The following is a 19,756-nucleotide window of genomic DNA, read 5'->3' as shown; positions in this document are numbered from 1 at the left end:
CTGTGAAATAACCCATGCTATTATCTCATTTGATCTGGCCAGCTCTGTCAGGACATGCTATCCAGTGACCCAAGAGCCTGTTAATCTTCCGGCAGCCAAAGCTGGAAGTCTTAAATAGTGAATTTTCTGCTGTGCTCGAGTTTGTTCAGCCAGTTTTAATTGGGCCCTGGAAAGCAGCTGGCATGGTAATATTGAACACCCTGCATTTGCAAATTGTTGGTAAATACAGCTGCAGGGATTGCGTGTGCAAATGAAGCCCTGCTGGAGCGAGGGCAGGATGAGCCCCAGAGCAACAGCTATTGCAGGGGAGGAGGGAAGAGATCTGGGGGGGTTGGAAGAAGGAAGGTTTTGCTTCGTGGGTTTACAGTAAAGGGTAAATGATGCGGCTTTCACCACACACATGTCCCCATCAGTTGGTGACTGATGCTGTATTTCACAGGAGGGAGGCTTCTCACCCATTAGGTGTCTAACATGCTATCTTTGTGGAGAACAACACAAAGAACTTCGTGTTGAACAGCCTGTAACACTGGAAACATGCTGGTTTGTACCAGAAACCTTAATGGGCCTTACTTCTGCTACTGGCCATGTCTAGAGATGCTGCTTGCACAGCCAAAACCATTCCATTCTCCAGAGACACCAGAGGGCCTGGATCAGTTGGGCCACATGCAATGACCACTGCATACCCAGAGCACAGCAGCTGGTGCTGCTTTTGCTCCAAACCATGGACACAAGGCACAAAAGCCGGGAGCAGCCCATCCCTGGGGGTGTCCATGTCTGTCTGGTACCCCAAGGGATGAGATCTGTCTCTGACTGCCCTGTATCAAGGCACCAGTAAAGGGAAACCCCCAAATCCCAGCATCCTACTCCTGGCTGGAGTGAGATCCATGCAGGCAGCCCTGTGGAGAGAGCAGGGAGGCAGGGATCACACAGCACCCAGCGGTAGCTCGGCCGGACGTGTACTCACGCTGGATATCAATGGTGACAGAGGTCTCCTTCCCACTGGGAATGGCCTTGTTGGTGGCACGGCAGACAATGCTCTCCCCATTCTCAATGTCAGAGGGGGCAATGAACAGGGTGCTCATGATGCTCTCCCTCTTGCCATCACGGAGAAGTGTCTGTGGGGGGAGAAACAGGGGTGAGAAGAGGCAGTTTCCTCCAGGAGAGGTCCCCTCTGCACACACAGAGGCAGCCCACAGCCAGGCAGTGCTCCCTGCAATAACAGTTCCTCTGGCTGGAATCTGCCAAGAAGCCTTTGGGGAATAGCACAGGCAAATTTCACTGCACTTCCCTGGGAATCGGGCACTTATCTCCCATCTGCTTCCCTCCAGCCCTGCTGTGCTTCAACCTGGGAATGCCAGCTCCCATGAGATGCATGTCACCCACTGTCCCAGGAAAGAGGGAGACAGGGGACAGACAGGACAACCAGCTTCTTGAACCTGCTGCCACCTTCTATGCCAGGGCAATGCAAAAAGTTCCTGGGGCAGTTTAGTTAGCAAGGAGGAGTGATGCCAGCTGCCAGCAGCATGGGACTGATCCTGACCATGTATCCCTGGATGCCATGAGGCGGTCCAGCCCATGGCAAATCATCACTACTCACTTTGTGCTGGGGATCACCATGATGGAGATCTGAGGATGCCAGAGATCCACTGGTACAGCAGTGGTTAAACAGTTCTATTTGCTCGCCCTTGGCTCTTTGTTTCTTCCCTGCACTTTCTGCCTTTATCAGGAACCCCTGAGTCCTCCTAATCCTCCTGCAAGCTCTTACAGACCATGGTCATGTCACCCTGTAGCCCTGTCTTGGGTAGACTAAGCCAGTCAAGCCCCTGGATGCTCGAGATGCTGCATTGGTTCCAATCTTTTAATCAATCTCTGGGCTTTCCTCTGGTTTACCAACATCCACAGGGGTCCAGAAATGCCAGAAACATGTCTTTTCCCAGCTGTTAATAACAGAGTAAATGCCCATGGATACACCCATCCCATAACTATGTATTTTGGAACCTTCCAGGCAGTTTTTCTAAGCCTAAGTCTGTATCTTTCAAGTTTCCTCCTCCCCATGTAAGCCAAGTGCTTTATTGAATTATAGACATATGGCAGCACGGCCAAAGCTTTCACCGCCTGGGTTCATCCTGACACTGTGTTCATGTGTACAGGTCTGCACTCCTCAGGCACATTAGGTGAGGTTGCATGAGGCTTTGAGCAATCTGGTTTAGTGGCAGGGAACTGGAACTGGATGAGCTTTGAGGTCCCTGCCAAACCAAACCATTCCATGATCTATGATGGAGAGAAACTGTCACTGCAATGAAGCTGCGGAGAAGCAGGACCAAGACCTATCCACAGGTGATTGTCAGGGCCTGAGTGCACCAACAGTGCTTAATTTCCCTAACAAGCCTCATCTGGAGACTCTACCCAAGAGCTCTTTACCCATAAACCCCAGAGCAGTATTTAAGTTCCAGCTCTAACATGGATCCTGCTTTTGGGATGGTGATGTAGACTGGATTTCCTGGCTTGACTGCAGAGCTGCCTCATCACTATAGACATTCTGGGGATTGCTGCGCTCCAAATGACTCCTCTATGGCCACTAAACCTGCTCTGGTGCTGTGCCCTTGACGGTAAGGCTGCTACCCTGAGCTTGCTTTACTGTCCCCTTTCCTTATGGAACAGCCCCACTTTGGGTTCTGAGGATGTGGTGGACCCTAACCTTGTGTAGAACCTTCCCCTTATGGTGTCCCTGAGCCTCCAAACCCTGCAGCATCCTGTAATACTCCCTATGGCTATAGGGACCATCCCCTGATGCCTTCAGTGGGGATCAGGGTATGTATGTGGGTTTGCAGTCAGTGGGATGGGTCCCATGGAAAAAACTCTGGTGAATCATGAACAACTGAGATTCAGCCCCAGAAACTGAGGTCCTCCTGGTGCCAGGAGGAGGGGGCGATGCATCCCCCATGCAGAACAGGGCTCCCTTCCCCTCCCATGCTTGAAAGCTGCTTAAAATACTATGGAAATCTCTGTTCTGCATGAGAGGGAGCTGCAGCCTGAAAAGCTCTGCTTTAGGAGGTGTTTTTCTCTTGGAAATTAAAGACAAAGGAGGGATGTTCTTCCTTCCCTGCTACCCACCACTTGTGGGGCTGAAAGGGGAAGGGCTTCAATGCTGGCTCCCCAGGGCCAGGGTCTGAGCAGTCTGCAATGGAGAGGAAAGCTTGGGATGAGCAGAGTGAATTATAAACAACTGCAATGGCCTGGGTTTTAATTAATTCCACTTGATTGGAGAGAGGGAGAGGTCAGTTCTCTGTGGCTTTAATTAGTGCTGCATTCTCCATTGCACTCAGGGAGATGGGGCAAGTGCCCCTCTGCTTGTGCCCATCAGCTCTAAGGAAACAACTCAGTTTCATCTGTGTGCTCTGCAGGGTGATGGGGAGGAGGAGGAGGAGGAGGGTGCTCTGGCTGCTCTGCTTCTCCAGGCAGAGAGGGGTGATGTTGGAATGAGGCTGGATGGAGGCTTTGCAGTGCTAGCAGAGGGTGAAATGTTTATTAACAGATCTTCAGGAGCTGGAGAGGAATGCCTTTGACTCCTGCCTTTGAAGTTTGCTTGCATTACAAATGGCTGCAATCTGACCCATTTTATGCCTCCAGTTTTGTTCTTTAGGAGCTTCCATTAGCGATGTCAAGTGTTACTGAATCTTTAGCACTCACCAGACATCAGGCTCCTGTAAAAAGGAGCACATGTGGGTACCCGTTCTGAGTGTGCTGTCGATTGCTCTTTGATGTTTTCCTTTATGACCCAATAAAGGCTTTCCATTTAAATTAAGAAGCGCCAACAACCCTGATAATTTGTCATGGAAAATTGCAGTTGGAGGAGGGGACATATGTCACTGCAGCTGCCTTTCCATCACAGGTTCTGCTATAGCCAAGGCCAGGCCAGTGTTGGCTGCGTGATGCTGGACACAGCAGTGACACCGCAGCCAGGTGGGATTTTGGGGGGAGACAAGGGCATGTCAGGCAATTGCAAGCTATTAGAAGGTACAACAAAACCCATCAGATTCAAATGCACTGTTTTCTTTCCAGCCTCTCCGTTGGGAAGGCTGCATGAGGTGGTATACAGTGAGAATCTCAGCTCTGCAGTGTTGATGGTGCTGCCTTAGATGTTTTGGAGCTGTGTGAAGAGCAGTGCTATGCTACACCTTTCTGAAGCAAGGGAAGAACCCAGCCTTTGTTCCCAGCCCTGTCCTGCCTCACCTTGGAGTAGGTGGCTCCATTGATGACTTCTCCTTTCCGCATCCAGATGATGGAGGCTGCTGGCTTGGCGTTATCTGCATGGCAGGTCAGGTTGAGGGGGTCTCCTGCTCTCAGGCTGATGATGGGACCCCCCATAATGACGGGATCATCTGGAGGAACTGCAAGGAAATAGGACAGAGGAGACACTCATTTGGTGGCATTAAACCAACCTTCCTGGAGTTTCCTATGGGGTCTGGGCTGTTGGGACTGGACTGTGACCTCTCAGACCTCTGCAGCTGCCTGTGATGTGGTTGTGGCAGCTTCCAACCCATCTCACCATGTTATATCTGGCTTGCTTTTTGCTGCTCATGTGAAAGCTCTGCCCCAGATCTGAACTAAAGCCTCAAACTGGCTGATGTTTTAGAGGGTCCATGGCCTGGTTGGCTACCTGAGCCTTGCAGTAATATGAAGGGTCAAGCCTGTGGTAGAGAAACCCACAAAGAGCTGTAAAATACCCCAAAACCTCTGGCCCAGGATGTCCCTGAGCTGCAGAACGTGAACAGATGGGAAGTATTTGAAGGAAATATCTGTGCTTGTTGATGCTGCTCTTCTATTCTCCCCCAGGTAACTGTAACTGGCTGCTGCTGGATACAAGTGCTCTGACCCCTGTTCCTCTGACTGCAAAGCTGGGAGCTAGGTAAGGGTGATTCATGGGAGAGGTGCAGGGAGCTGGATTTAGACTGTTCCCTATTGAACTCGGGGGGAACAGCTTCTACAGGCATCAGGAGCGTTGTCTCCAGCTGCCTTTGAATAGGGCTCTGTTGGTAGCGCTCTGTCACAGTGGGATGGAGGAACCCCTGGGCACTCCCTTGCTCTGCTTTGATTTCCCTGTTGCTTTCCCTCATTGTCTGCGCTGTCTCACTGCACAAAAGGATGTGAAACTCCTCATTCAGACAGGTTCCCTCTTGCCATGGTGTCTTTTAAGCATCTTCCCCCTGTGAAAGCTGGTTTTGCCAGGGGTGTCAAGGAAGTGCTTAAGATCTCATCCTTCCTTCCAAACCACCTCAGCCTGACAGCCTGTGTGAGGCTGCATCCTCATTACAGGACACGGCTTTGCTGATATCACACAGCCCCAGGGCATCTGTTTCTTGTGCTGGGAAGCACTTCATGCCAGAGACAAGGAGGGATGGAAGCAAGGATGAAGGGCACCTAAGCATGTCTCCTCTTGTGTGACTAGCTCCTGAAGCCCGGCATCCCCAAGCAGTCTGGGGTGGTAAGAGATGGGAAATTCAGCTGGTGAGAGGGGAAAGAAGTCTTCTCCATTACCCCAGTTGGGTCTACTCTAGCCAAGACCTACTCTGAAGAGGGATGATACATCTCTGTATCTGTCAGTCTAGCTGCTTACAACCAGATCCTTTGGGAAACCAAATGCTAGCCTTACTACAGATAGATGTGTTGCCCACCTACCTTATGGCTTGTTTTAGGAGTTCTTGGGGCACATGTGGTGCTGAGAAGCCAACAGAAACGTAGAGGGGACAGTAGGAAGGCATCCCTGTTGCAACCAGTCTTTCCTAAGCAGAAGTGCTCATGCTAGTGAAGGATGTAGGAAGAAACTGCTGCTTCACACCCAGCTCAGAAGGAAGTGGCAAAGCCTCCTTCCCTTCAGCATCCTCACTGGGGGAAAGCTGCTGGTTTTCCACCAAAGCAGAGGTGCTTTGGTTACAAGTCAGCACCTCCGCCTCCTCCCTGAGCCATGTAAATGGTGTCAAAGCTGTCCAAAGACCCCTGTGAACCCCCCCCAAAGCATCTCCTGAGCTGCCCCTGTGTTTTAGCTGGTTGAGAACTGCTTACAAAGAAACCCTTCTTTGGCTCTTCCAGCTGAACCGGGGAGCTGGGAAGGGATTATGTTGTGTGACAACTGGAGGTGGCTGCCTTCATCAGCCCGGGATTTGTAGGCAAGGCAGATGTGCTGGATGCACACAAGGATGGTCACACACGCGTCTGCCAAACGCTGTGAGTAATGGGATTTCTCAGCTCAGTGGGTGGAACCCAGGGACTGGAGGCAGAAAAGCTTTTCTACACGGATCCAAAATGTACTTTTTCAGGGTACAAGATTGGGGAAAAAAAAAAAGAGTGAAAATCTGTGGTCTGGGTTGGCTGCAATGTGTCAGGCCTGAAATATGAAAATGTGACAAAATCTGCTTCATTCTGCTGCTATTTAACTATTATTTTCACTTTAAGAATTCAATGGATGAGTTTAAACTGTGTAAAAAAAATAAAAAATAACAAACTGGTATTTTTCAATATTCTTTCACCTCACTGAAGCTATTAATTGAATTTGACCTCAGCTTGTAAACTATTGGAAATTCATCTTGTGGAGCAGGGGGAAAGGCAGCTCATGAGCTGCTCTCTGAAGAGCAGCCTGGAATTAGATGAAGGGAAAACTTTAGTGGGAAGTTTAATAATCCTGACAGATGCCCTGCAAGTGGCTGGTCATTGGCTGATACCTGAAGACCCTCAAAGCAGTCCTGCCTGTCCCTTAGCTGCACATGGAGCCTAGGGGACATCGTGGGACAATTTAATGCAGATGGACATTGAGCTATTTGCCTTGTGTCAGAAAACCTTGTTTTCTAACCTACTGTTTTGCTCCTGTTTCCTCTTATTGGGTTAGCAGCAAGACTTGAGGAGCTGTTCGAGGAGGACAGAGAATGGGCCCTGATTACATCTTCCCAAGTAAGTGGTTATTATCCCCCAGTTATTTGTATAGCCATGAATTATTGATGGTCTCCAGGCTCACTAACCAGGGGACCTAGCTGGGGAGGAGAGGGGCTGATGAATAGGAATCAGCAATGTCTCTCAACAGCTCTAACTCCTGCAAAGTGAAGGGTGGATGTGTATTCCTTCCCCCCTCTAACTCCAGCTTGGAGAGGAAGAGGAGGAAGGGAAGAATGAAGATAAAGAGGGGAGAAGAAGGAAGAAGGGAAAGTGAGAAGCTGGTAGCATAGAACCATGATCCATTATTCATCCCCTGTGCTCCCAGGATTGGTTATTATTATAAGGCATCACTACAGAACCTGGTCTCCTAATTTTTAATCACACAGATGTAGAAGCACCAGCCTTTCTGATTAATACAGGGACATAAATAGAAGAGTTGTTTGGGATTGTGTGTGGTTATTCCTGATGGCAGAGAAAACAGAGTTAACCTTTACATGCCTGGAAGCTTACATAGAGAATGAAAGGGAAGTGATACATGCTGGCTCAAGCCTGTAAGAGTAGGAACAAGCCAGAGAGATGGATGACAGGACACATTTGGGGTGAGGATCCAAACAGATGATCCCCAAAGGGGCACTGCACTGAGACCTTATCACAGAACCATCATAGAATGGTTTGCACTTAGAGCAGGTTGCTCCAAGCCCTATCCAACCTGGCCTTGAACACTGCCAGGGATGGGCAACCTGTGCTTGTGTCCCACCACCCTCATAGGGAAGTATTAAGGTGAGAGGCCCCAGCAGAAGGTCTCCTGCTCCTCCCAGTGCACTCAGGACCTCAACTGAAGAGCTGGTCACTGCAGATGAAACTCCCTAAAGAAACACAGACCAGCTTCTCCCCATCACCCTCCTGTTTCCTGCCAAACCCCAGGCTTGCTGAGCATTCTAAACCAGCCTTAGCCAGGCATTAACCTGCTCTCTGTAGCTATGGGCTGTGTGGATGAGTGAGGACAGCCCGTGCTCTCTGCTCCTTGCCTTCCAGAGTGCTTTGGGAAAAGCATGCTTTCTATCAGCATAAAGAAATACAAATCGATGAGCAGTGCTCTGGGGCTGTGCATTCAGCAACTCCCTAAATGACTTGGCTAGTTAGAGGCTTGCTTGAACACAGACCCACCCTGCAATGCTGAATTGTATGATTAATCAATGAGACCATGCAGAATTAGTCAGGGCTGGCCTAATACCCCAGGCTAAGGGGCACTGAGGAATAACCCAGGTGGCTCTAAATGCTCCTGGCATCCAGGCTGCTTGAGACAACAGGATCCTCCAGCAGCCAGCTCCTGGAAGTGGAGAGAGCAAAAAGCCCTCCAGCCACCAGTACTTCTTGCCTAATTAAAGCTAATGGCTTCTTGCTGCTGTGACTGGTGCCTCGCTGCTGGCTTTGTGTAGCCAGCTTTTTGGGACAGGGTTGAGAGATTCAACCCCAAATGCTCACTGCTTGGCTGGAGAGGGAGATAGTGAGCAGCCCTGGGGATTGCTCCCAGCCATGTATCTGCAGGTAACATTCAGTTGGTATTCGGCTCAGCCCAGCATGAGGAATGAGATCCCTTGGGTAAGGCATTGCTGGTGCACTGCTCATCTTTCCTACAGGGTCTGTGCCATTCAAGTCCCTGGGTCCATCCTGCACGTGTGTGAAGAGAACAGTGAACAGAAGATGCTTTTGGTGACCACAAGATGTTACAAACCATTGGAAGGTGCTCCCTGGCCCCAAAGCTCACAGTCTAGTGTAGACCAGAAGCATCCCCAGCACGCCACAGTGGTTTACTAACAGTGCTTGGGCTGGCTGCCTTCCAGTGAGCTGGCACTCTGGGAACACAAGGCCCCATGGAGATGATGATGAAGCCAAGCTGAACAAGGGTTATGTTTGCTCCTGTATTTTGTGCCTGCTGTAAGCAAGCACTGGGGACCCCAGGGAGGCAGCTTGCAGGGATTCAGCTGACCCTCTCATGCAGAGAGGGTGGATCTGGAAGCTTTGCTCTGGTGCACTGTGGTGTTTGTGTATTCAGACATCGCATTCTGGCCTTGTCAAAGAGGAATGTTTGCCTCTAGTAGACAAGTCAAGCTTGTGAGGGCATCACAGTACACGTGCTCTGGCTGAGGCTGGATTGCTGCTAGGAGTAACTGCAATGTATGTGCTTGATACCTACAGGGAATAGCCTCCCCTTTGCTATCCATGTATGATTTCCCCACCAGCCTTGGGGGTGTTCTGCAGAGCTGCTGCTCCACATGATGCCCTTGAGATCCTGGTTGGGGTTTGGGTACACTTGTGGATGTTGATCTTGGTTTAGGATAGGCAAAAGGTCAAAGGGAAAGAGCAGCTTTCCTATCAGAAGAGATGGGCTTGTTTAATTTGGCAAAGTGAAGGCTGGGAATCTCTGACTGGTTGATGCAAAAGAGTAAGGAAAGGTTGGGAGAAGACAAGGGAAAAAGCAGGAAAACTTGGACACTGGGGGAGAAAGAAGGTTCTGTTTCATCACGTACCTAAGATAGCTTCACAGGAGGAAGGAAAGGGGGTAGAAAACAGAACTGCTTTCAGGATGCAGCTTGGTGCACCGGATAAGGGAATCCCCTTATAGGGATTGTGTTTCTGGCAGCAGTTTTCCAGCACACTGCCTAGGGTCTCACTGTATTATCAAGCCTGAAGGCTATAAATTGTGAGGGCCTAAAGCACTGCAGAGCAGCTTACAGCTACATGAGTGTTCAGCTTTTTCATTTATCAGGACTTCACACATTTAGGATTCAGATTTCCAGCAGCTCTTCAGAGCTAGGAAGGATATAAACAGGCTCTTAGGTTTTGTCCAGCACTTTAAAGGCTGAGATTTCACTGTGTCTGAGTGCTGTCACGGGTTAGGTTTTTCCAAGGCAGCATTAACTGGAGACATGGCAAGTCTTTGGGGCTTGGGGAAACCTGATCCTGGACTGCAATCACACCTTCCCCTCAACCATCTTGGTGTGCATCTGTTCTACATCTCCCCTTCCTGGTGCATTTAGGATTGCAGATGAGGAACGTTGGCAGGTAAGTCAAAAGCAACAACCCAGGGCAAGTGATCTGAGTTTACAAATGGGGTTAGTGACAGGGTTGAGAGTCCTGACTCTTGTAATATTCCCCCCTCCAAGCATGACTGACCAGGTATTCCTTTGCATCCTACATCTAAACCTGGAGCCCATTCCTGCCCACAGGCTGCTCAGCAGGGTGAGACTCAACTCTTCTGCAAGGGAAACAATCAGTGTCCTTCCCTACACAAGGCAGGCTGGAAAGCATTCAGTTCATGCTGTGCACTGTCAGCTTACAGAGGCCATGCTGGCTATGGGGTAAGCTCTGGCACTGCTTCAAAGCACACAGTCCCCTACCCGTCTGCCACCAGCCTCTGCTCCTGCTGGGATTGGCATGGAATGGAAGGATGGTTGGTTGGAGGATGCCTGCATGACTGGCGCCCTTCCTGAACCTCTCCCATGCCAAGCCCTGGCAGGGTCACCCACCCTGGGAAGGCAATTGCATGGTCTGTACCATACAGATGAGTCTTAACAAACTGCCCTGGGCGGCTCAGGGGTGGATAGAAAAAGGAGGATGCCTTTTCCTGGTGGAAAAGGAGCTGGGGGTGCTGATGAGTGGAGCTGAACAGGAGCAGCTTGTGCCAAGAAAGCCAATGGCATCCTGGCCTGTATCAGCACCAGTGTGGCAGCAGGACCAGGACAGTGATTGTGCCCCTGCACTGGGCACTGGTGAGGCTGCACCTCAAATCCTGAGCTCAGTCCTGGGCCCCTCACTACAGGACAGACATTGAGGTGCTGGAAGTGGGGCCAGAGAAGGCAATGGAGCTGGTGCAGGCCCTGGAGCACAAGTGTGATGGGGAACGGCTGAGAGACCTGGGGGGTTCAGTCTGGAGAAGAGAGGGCTCAGGGGGGACCTGATTGCTCCCTACAACTGCCTGACAGGAGGATGAAGCCAGGTCTGCTCCCAAGGAACAAGGGATGGGACAAAAGGAAACGGCCTCAAGCTGAACCAGGGGAGGTTTAGACTGGACATTAGGAATAATTCCTTCCTCAGAAGGGCAAAGGTATTGAAACAGACTGCTCAGGGCAGTGGTGGATCAGGAATCACTATTCCTGGAAATGCTCAAAAACTGTGTAGACAAGGCCATTAGTGACACGGGTTAGTGGTGGCCTTGGCAATGGCTGCACTTGATCTTAAAGGTCTTTTCCACCCTGGCTGATTCTATGTCTACAGGTCCTCTGTCCCCTGCGTCCAGCTTGCTGCTGGACCTCTGCTGCCTCATTCCTCTCTCTGACCCAAGGGAGCTGAGCCTGGACAGCCTGAGAAATGCAGGGCATGTGGGGGTGCCCTGGGAGAGGTGCCTGAGTGCAGCGAGTGAAGGAGGAGAGGAAGCGGATGCGAACAGAGCAGCCTGGGGAAAAACGCACTGAAAAATAAATCAAAGGAAACCAAGGGGAGCAGGGAGAAAAATAGTGATGAAAGTTTAAATAGTGCATCTCTTCCCTGAGCCTATTTGTCTTGTGGCACTTCGGTGTATGTGTGTCTGAGCTGTAGCAGCTATGTTGGCTCCTCCGCTTCCTAAGCGCACACAGGGATGCTGCCCTGGCAGGAGGGAAGGGTAAGAGCTCATCACCCAAAGCAGCCTGCTTCCCTCCTGCCCATCTGCAGCTGTGATGCACAGACCCTCATAAACTGCTAATACTTCCCCAAACCTGTTCTTTTCTCCCCTATCAATTTACTCTATTTCCAGCCACTGGAAGTCCTACATGTTCTCAGATTGCTTTGGGTCAGCAGGCGGGTTTCTCCAGTGGAATGGTGTCCTGCTGGAGAACACAGATTAATCAGGCACAGCTAAAGCTTTGCCTTCATTTAACTGCAGCAAAGCTTTGCCTGGACTTGCCAGCTCTGCTCCACTTTCCCACTGTGCCCAGGAGGGGCTGATCTTGCCCCACCAAACCCACCTCATGTTGAGCACTATTGCTGTAATACTCTTCGCTTTTACATGCTTTTTCCTCCTCTCTTCCTAAAAGGCCACAGCTTTCTCATGTGCTCCCTTTTCAGCCATGCCTGCCCCCCAAAGCACTTGGCTGTTATTATTGCTCTCCTTAGCTCCAGCCCACTGCTGGAGAAGGAGACACAAACCTGGATGTGGCTGCTGAGATTTGTCACTGAGGAAGCTGGGAATAGGAATGGGGTGAGAAAAAGACAGGACTTTAGGCCAGACTGGGAAAAATCCACCCATCATTGCCTGTGCTAGGGTGTGAGATGTAATTGCCATTTCAGAGGTGTGTTAGCTGTTGCTGTGGTTTTGCTGTCTCCACTGTTTGCACAGCAAGTGAATCGAGCCCAGGGGAAGGATGAAGATGTTTCACCCTTGTTAACTCTCGGTGATGGGGAAGATGGTGTGCAGGACTTTGAGAAGGCAGCACTGGCCCTGCTGCTCCCCATGGACACCTTGGGTGAGACCCACCAGCCACTGGGAAAGCTCCTATCTCGCCTTTTCAGCAGTGGCAAGAAGCTCTCTTGATTCCACCACCTGCACTTAGGCACAGAGACATGGTCCCAAGCACTGGGCTTCAGCACAGATTGAGTGTGGAGAGATGGAGAGGCTTCCAGGACCTGTCTGTGATGGAGATGGGCTAATGTGGGATGAGGTAAGGATGTGGGGTGTTGCTTAAAGCTCACCTCTATGCTGTGGCCATTGGTAACAAAGTACAGCCGTGTCTGATCTATCCCTTTGCAGCACCTAGACCCAGCCAACTCTTTACAGGTCAGCAATTGCAAGTCCTTGGAGATCCCACTTTCCTAGGTGGCAATGAGCTGTGTGTTGTATGGAGTGATGTTTTTTCCAGCCCCTGTCAGGGGAGATTCCTGCTCAGATCCCTGGTTGTGCAGCTGTGGAGGAATCCAGGGCAGCTCACGCCAGGGAGACCCACCAGGGAGATGGAAATACAACACTTGGCTGTTGTGAGACAAGGACGGCGCACACAGGGGTAAGCTGGGAGTGGGAGCTTTGATCTGGGTACCAGCCAAACCCTCCTGGGTGGAAAATGACATTAGAAATTACAACTGAATGCCTTAGGAGGAGACTAATTCCCTGCCATGCCCTAGATCTGCCAGTGCTGTTCTTCACTTCCGTCTCCCCAGTACTGCACTCGTGCAGAGCAGTTGGACCCAAACCTACTGTAGCATCCAGCATGGGGGCTAGCACAGGTTAGAACACACTTCTTGCCCAACATAAATGGCCTGACCCTCTTACACAGTCTCTCACACCCCAAATCCTACTGCTGTTGTGCTGGAGAAGGTCCTAACCCCATTCCCATCATGGGACAGCAGGACTCCTGTGGCATGCCATGCAACCAGCTGCTAAGTCATCCCTGTTGTAGCTTTCCTGGTGCAAAAGTGTCATTGCAGCCCAATACTCTGTTCCAGCAAACAAGGAACAACTCCTCCAGCTCTAAGTGCTGTGCACAGCATTTAGAAATCAAGCGAACGACCCACTGATGATGCTCTCTAGACGACATGTCCCATGCGAGGCTTGCTAAATGCCAGCGATGTGCCTACATTGCAGAGGTCACTGCTCTGTTCCTTCAGCAGCAATAAGGGCTGAGCAAATCATTAGGGATGAATCCAGCAACTGTCAGAGGGGTTGGATCGATGAGCTGCGATGCCTTATCTACAACAGCGGTGGGGACAGATGTGTTAGAGAAAACCAAACCCAGCCCTTCCAGGATGGAGCACGATCAATCACAGCGTTCCCAGCATTGACATGTGTCTGGGTTCAGCCCGACTCTGGTTATCAGACAGCAGCACAGCTCCATTGCCCTATGGAAAAGGTTCAGCCTCGCAGATGCAAACTCTGCATGCCCTTGTCTGCCCTCCTGTCCCACTGAGACACTCCTGAGGTCATTTATCCCTGCATAAGATCCCCTTTTCTGTGATAAATTATACAAGTCTTTAAAGTTCTGGTCAGAGGGAATTCCCCCAGAGCTGCTGTTTGCACTTAGGTCCCCTCTTTGAGGCACCCCCACCAAGCCAGACCCATTAGTACAACTGTATAGTAGGAGAAAAATCGGGCTGCAATGGCAGGAAACCATCCTGGTGTCTGCTTAGAGGTAGAACCCTGGATGGATACACAAGAGGGTAGATGTAGATTAAATAATAGGAAGAAGTTTTCTTTAATCTGTTCTATAATCCTTTGGGTTTGCTATGTTTGGGTTTGTCTCTGAGAGGAGCACACAGATACAGGGATCTGTATCATCTGTAGGGATGGGGGTGCTTGTGTATGGCACCTTGCAAGGCAATGGGCAGGTTCCCTGGTGACAACCTTACTCGAAATGGTGGTTTTGTGGGAAAAGATCTAATGAAAGATGGGTAGTGAAGAGAGAAGGGACTGGAGTGTGGGGAAAAGAGTGAACAAGCCAAGCTGAGCTAGAGCAACTGCAGATGGAAGCAGAGCTCAGCTAACTGCATCTTCCTTGCATCTCCTCCCAGCCCATCCAGCCAGCCGGACCCTGACTCTCACAGAAGGCAATGGTGTGTTATGATTTCCTACCACCCCAGGTGAATTGATTTTGAAAGATGCTTTGCTTTACGAGCAGTTTCCAGCTTGGTGAGTGTCAGTAGTAGAACAGTGAGATATGGGAGGTGCTCGTAAGCTCACTGGGGATCTTTAATTCATCAGGTACCAGAGCCCTCCTCTTGCTGCAGGACATGGTGTTTCCTTCCACTGCTGTTACTCTTAGGCAGGAACCGCCTCAGGCTGCTCCAGAATCTGCTCCCAAAAGTCTTTTTTCTAACTAGGATATTGATTTTTCCCCCTTTCCTTTTTTCTCCCTTTGACTGATGGTGTGTTCCAGAGCCATGTCTGCTTGGTGGAATTTTAGTCTTTTTTAATTAAGGAATCAATAGCAAAAAAGGCAACAACATGTCAACGAGGGACACATTTTGGTCAGGGATTCTTGTTCCTCTTGGAGGGTGATGGTGCATTTGAGCTGGGAAATGAGGCGAGGAAAGAGAAGGGGAGCAAGCATAGGGTGTGAGTGACGATTCCCAGGAGCTCCTGCAGCAGAAGGAGTTGTGTTTCCTTCTGATTTTGTGGTTGTTTTTTTTTTTCCTTGCAGTTCCAGATATTCTGCCTCCATCTAACATCCCTGAAACATTATGGGCTGAAAAGCAGCAACTCCCTTAAGCCTGGTCTCCTCCATAGACACAATTTTTTATCCCCTGATACTGCCTGCACAAAGCCACGTGGCCGAGACAGCGCTAACTACATCTCAACTCCCACCGTACCAACTACCTGCTCACCTATTGTGCTCAAGCAGGAACAACCCTGGTCAGCCACAACAGAGCAGTCTCAGGAGGAAGCAGTGCGGACGGCATAGAGCCCATCAGCAATCTCAGCCTCATTACAAACAGTGATCCCCTGACACGGAGCAGCAATTTACAGGCACCATTAGCCTACGCCAGAAACAAGAGAGATGCTGAGAGTGGCCTGCTTCCTGCACCTCCTCTGTGCCGCACGATTCGTGAAGGATAAAAATAATGAGCTGGAGTGTCTCAGGGATGACTGGCAAGTACCTGGGGGCTGGAGTTCCCCCCGTGTGCTGTCCTCACCTCCAACGCTTTGAAAGCAAAGGAGAAAACTTTGCCGAGCGGCCAGCTCTGAGTGGTGAGACTGAGGGCCCCAGCAGCCTGTACCTGCGGGGCTGCTTGGGGATGCTGCCTCCAAGTGTGCTGCTGCAGAGACAAGCCAGGCTTTGGGTCTCCCCTCCTGCAGCAGGTAGGACTTGGCTCCTGCTGTCTGTTTCCTCCATCATCCCGCTCTGAGTGGCCTCTCTGGTTTTGAACCTTTAAGGGACCTTAGAGCTCATCCAGTTCAGCTTTGAGCACTGCTACGGATGGGGCAGCTACAGCTTCTCTGGGCATCCTGTGCCAGCACCTCAGCACCCTCACAGGGAAGAGCTTCTGTCTAAGAGCTCGTCTCAATCTCCCCTCTGGCAGGTTAAGGCCATTCCACTTGCCCTGTCACTGCAGGACCTTATCCAAAGCCCCTCTCCAGCTCTCTGGTCAGCCCCTTTATGTAGTGGAAGGCTGGGAATGAAAATGACCTCAAACAAGGAGGTCCCTGCACTGAGAGCTCTGCTTCCCACCCCAGAGAGGGGTCTGTGAGCACAGAGTACAGCTGCTCACCCAGAAATGGGGTCCGTGGCATTGCCAAGGGAGATCCCATGGGGCATGGATTGCTTTTGAGAGAGGCAATGCCTTGCTCAGCTTCCACAGGGTGGAAGGGATGGGCAGAGAACCTCTGCCAGCTAACTCAGCAGCACCAAATCTGTGCTGTGCTTGACACATCATTTCTCACTCTTCTTACAGCCCAGATCCTAAATCCATTTGAAAAGAGGAGTGGAGCCTTCCATCAGAATAAAACCGACATGCTTCTAGTCCTCAGTACTGCAAAGCCTCAGAACATGACCCTGGGATGCTCCACCAGTAATGGAGGCAAAGCATTTTAATTGTCACTAGAAATCCCCTCACTTCTTCACGCAGTCCCAAGGCTTTAGGAACCTGACATCTGATTCTGGAGTGCCTCTTGTGCGTGGCAGCTGTTTCGAAGCCTCCCTGTGACAACGTTCATCCTGGTGCCTCCAAGCAGCAGGTTCACAAACAAACCCTCGCCACAAATAAAGGGGGTCGTGCACATCTGCACACAGCCCTGTTTGCATCAGGGCTTGGTTTGGGGATTGCTTGGGAAGGGAAAAACACTGAGGAGTTTTTCATGAGCTTCCCAGCTCTAAGCAAACTGTTCTATCGGCCAGGCTGTGGCTCATTCTGGCCATCTGGGTCCAGGACTCATCCTTGGTCCTGCCAATCCCTCTCAAGGGGCTCATAAGACCTAATTCAGACCATGGTGGGACACTGCGATCCTAATCTCACCCCACCAATAGCTGGCTTTGTAACTACTTCTCTAGCTATTTCATCTCCAACCCAAACAGAAAGGTGTACCCTGCCTGCTCCTTTTGTCCCTGTTTGTTCAGAGGGGTGGATGAGCGTCACTGGACTCCGCAGGGATGCCCAACACTGCGAGCATCGTAGTAAAACCAGGGATTAATGCACCGATTCCTCCACCCTCCTTTGCTCTGTTCTTGCAGCCTGAAGCATATGTGTTACGGTCCCAGGCAGCAAGCAATTAGGGCTGGGGATCCTAACCAGGAAAGGGGTGTGCAGCAAGGCGGAGAGGTCAGGGGAGCAGGGGTACATTAAGTAAACATGACTCATTACTGTGGAGAAAAGGAGGATGCTGCTGCTGCCCTGGCCTTGGTATTTTTACCAATTCAATTAACTCTTTGTTGCGCTGCACTAACGCAAAGGCAGGCAGAGATGAGGGAGAAAAACTTAACTCTGGGGGGGTGGGCTTTGATTTCTCCTCTTTTATATCCTCCATGGTGCCTGGCATGGTACAAATTGACATCAAATCTGGCTTGAGATGGCCTCCCCTCCCCAACAACCCCCTGTTCTCCTTGCAAGTACCCCCCCTCCCCAATGCTTGCCAGTTTCTAAGAGTGATTTTCATGAAAGAATCACCCCCAAAGCACAAAGTATTGTTAGGGACTCCAAAAGGACAGCCTAGTCTGGGTGCCACGCTGGTTAATTCACAGCTCTCGTGAATGCTCACGTGTGATGTGAATAGTGAACACTCACTTCCCTTCCTGATTCCCCAGGGCAGGACCTGTAGGAGGAAAACCCTGTAATACAACCGTCACCAGCCTCATCTCCCACGAGCTGGAGCCTGAGGAAAGGACATACTTGGAGTGGAGGAGTAGGAGCAGCACAAACATCCTTTGGGGGTGGCTCTGCCTTTTCCACCTCTCTATATTGGTACCTGTCCCTGAGGGATCACATGTGCCATCACCATCCTGAAAAAAGGAAGGTTTCCCCCCTCATTTTAACTCACTCATTTCTCTTACTACTTCTTTTTTGAAGGAAAGAAGTGGAAGAAATAGGACAAAACCTAAAACCTTCTCAAAGACGTCATGTGAGCTTCTTCCACTGAAACGGGAGGAAAAAGAGAGTATCTTCACCTTTCCACTGCAAAAGCTTTCATCCCAACCACTGCAATTTTAGTGAGCATCTTCCCGAAGTCCAGCTGAAGGATGCCCTATGTCCACCTCTCTCAAATGCTGATGATATGAACAGCATCCTTAGCTGCTGCAGAAGTTCCACCAGCCACTGCACTTGGCCTGGTTTTGCACATAGAATCACAGGTTGGATTGGCAGGTACTGCCTAGGTGGCATTAAACCACAGTGGAGATCCTGGATGAAGAGAAGAGCCAGGAGCTGGCGAAGATGCCATACAGGACCCCTCATTCAGCACGACTTTGACGCAGGGAATTAAGGATGAGGTGATCAAGTTAAAGGTGAAGAAGCTGGTGAATAAGATGCTATTTGCAAAGCCTGTCAAATTGATGAATTTGAACTGGAAGGATAATTTATCCAAAGTTTGGGGCAGAGACAGTATTATTCATGACCTCCCCTACTCTATTATTTAGGATGATTCAGCCTTCTGCTCAGGAGCAGCAAAGCAACAGTCCCCATAACCCACCCGCACTGCCACAGCCACGTCTGCCTGCATCAGCTCTCTCCTAGATACCTACAGAGTCAACCCTCCCAGAAATCACACTGAGCTCATCAATAATTCACTTTGTGCCGAAAAGAACAAACCCTCAGCTCACCTGATGATTATTTTGTGGGGCCCACTGCTATTAAACCAACCTCCAAATTCCTCCTTGCGTGATTCTTCCTAATGCCGAGCACCAGCTGTCACTTTGGACGTATTAAGACGTGCCTTAAGTGCGAGTGAGTGCTGGGTTTAGCATCGCTGGGGGAAATCCATCCCTCTTGCTATTGCTCTGAGAGAACTCATGCCCTGAACAGGAAGCGTGTGATGAGCACTTTGGGCTGGATCTCGGCGCAGCAGAACCTTCAGCAAGCTTATTAAAGCTCGGGGGGAGGTTTGGGTATTGCCCTGTAGTTCTGTGGCTTGCCATTATCACAGAATCATAGGTTTGGGTTGGAAGGGGCATTAAAGCCCAGGTAGCTCCAACCTGGCCTTGAACACCACCAGGGATGGGGCAGCCACAGCTTCTCTCGGCACCCTGTGCCAGTGTCCCATCACCCTCATAGTAAAGAACTTCCTAATACCTAATCTTAATCTCCCCTCTGACAGTTTAAACCCCATATCCTGTCCCTACAGGCCCCTCTACAGCTTTCTTGTAGCCGCTTTATGCACTGGAAGCTGCTCTAACATCTCCCCTGAGCCTTCTCTTCTCCATTATCCGAGTGGGAGAAGGCTGATGAGCAAGAGGGAGATGTGAAGGCAGATTTCACAGAGAGGCAAACCAGAGAAATGGGTTGTTGCCACTTCCCATATCTTTTTTGCCCAGTCAAGTACCTCAATCAACACAGCGTTAGGAACAAACCCAGAGGCGGCTCTGTGGCAGGAGAGAAAGGGAAGCAGCTGAAAAAAAACCCCTGTATTCTTAATTTACTCCAGTTAATTTTAGCCTAATTTGATCACAATAGTCCTCTGCAAATATCAGCCCTTCTTTAATAAGTCAGCATTCGCCACGGAGGTTGCAACTGCAATGTAATCACCCGGTGTATCATGAAAGACTTTCTCTGTTAATTGTTAGGAGGAACTGGAGCCATTCTGCAGCAGGTATGGGATTGCAAAGAGAGATAATTATAACCAGATCTAATTAGTAATTATAACAGACCTCTCCTA

At 50.3% G+C, this 19,756-nt stretch overlaps 2 protein-coding genes across 6 annotated transcripts in view; both read right to left on the bottom strand.

Moving 5' to 3' along the window:
• ETS1 (ETS proto-oncogene 1, transcription factor) overlaps positions 1 to 19,756 on the bottom strand; it is a 514,297-nt gene that overhangs the window by 21,311 nt on the left and 473,230 nt on the right. The gene's annotated exons all lie outside the window — the stretch shown is intronic.
• KIRREL3 (kirre like nephrin family adhesion molecule 3) overlaps positions 1 to 19,756 on the bottom strand; it is a 270,297-nt gene that overhangs the window by 34,446 nt on the left and 216,095 nt on the right. For all 3 annotated transcript variants that reach the window (XM_061476132.1, XM_061476133.1, XM_061476134.1), the window contains 2 exons: positions 4,234 to 4,391; positions 965 to 1,115 (listed from right to left, as the gene is read on the bottom strand). In XM_061476132.1, coding sequence (XP_061332116.1) covers positions 965 to 1,115; positions 4,234 to 4,391 — 309 coding nt within the window. The remainder of the gene's footprint in view (positions 1 to 964; positions 1,116 to 4,233; positions 4,392 to 19,756) is intronic.

This window comes from Pezoporus flaviventris, unplaced genomic scaffold (genome assembly GCF_033815535.1).
Source record: "Pezoporus flaviventris isolate CSIRO_AGI_PZ_B2104156 unplaced genomic scaffold, CSIRO_AGI_Pfla_v1 ptg000093l, whole genome shotgun sequence".
NCBI classification, from domain to species: Eukaryota; Metazoa; Chordata; class Aves; order Psittaciformes; family Psittacidae; genus Pezoporus; species Pezoporus flaviventris.
Note: the sequence above shows the minus strand (reverse complement) of the source record. Positions and strands in the feature narration are given on the sequence as shown.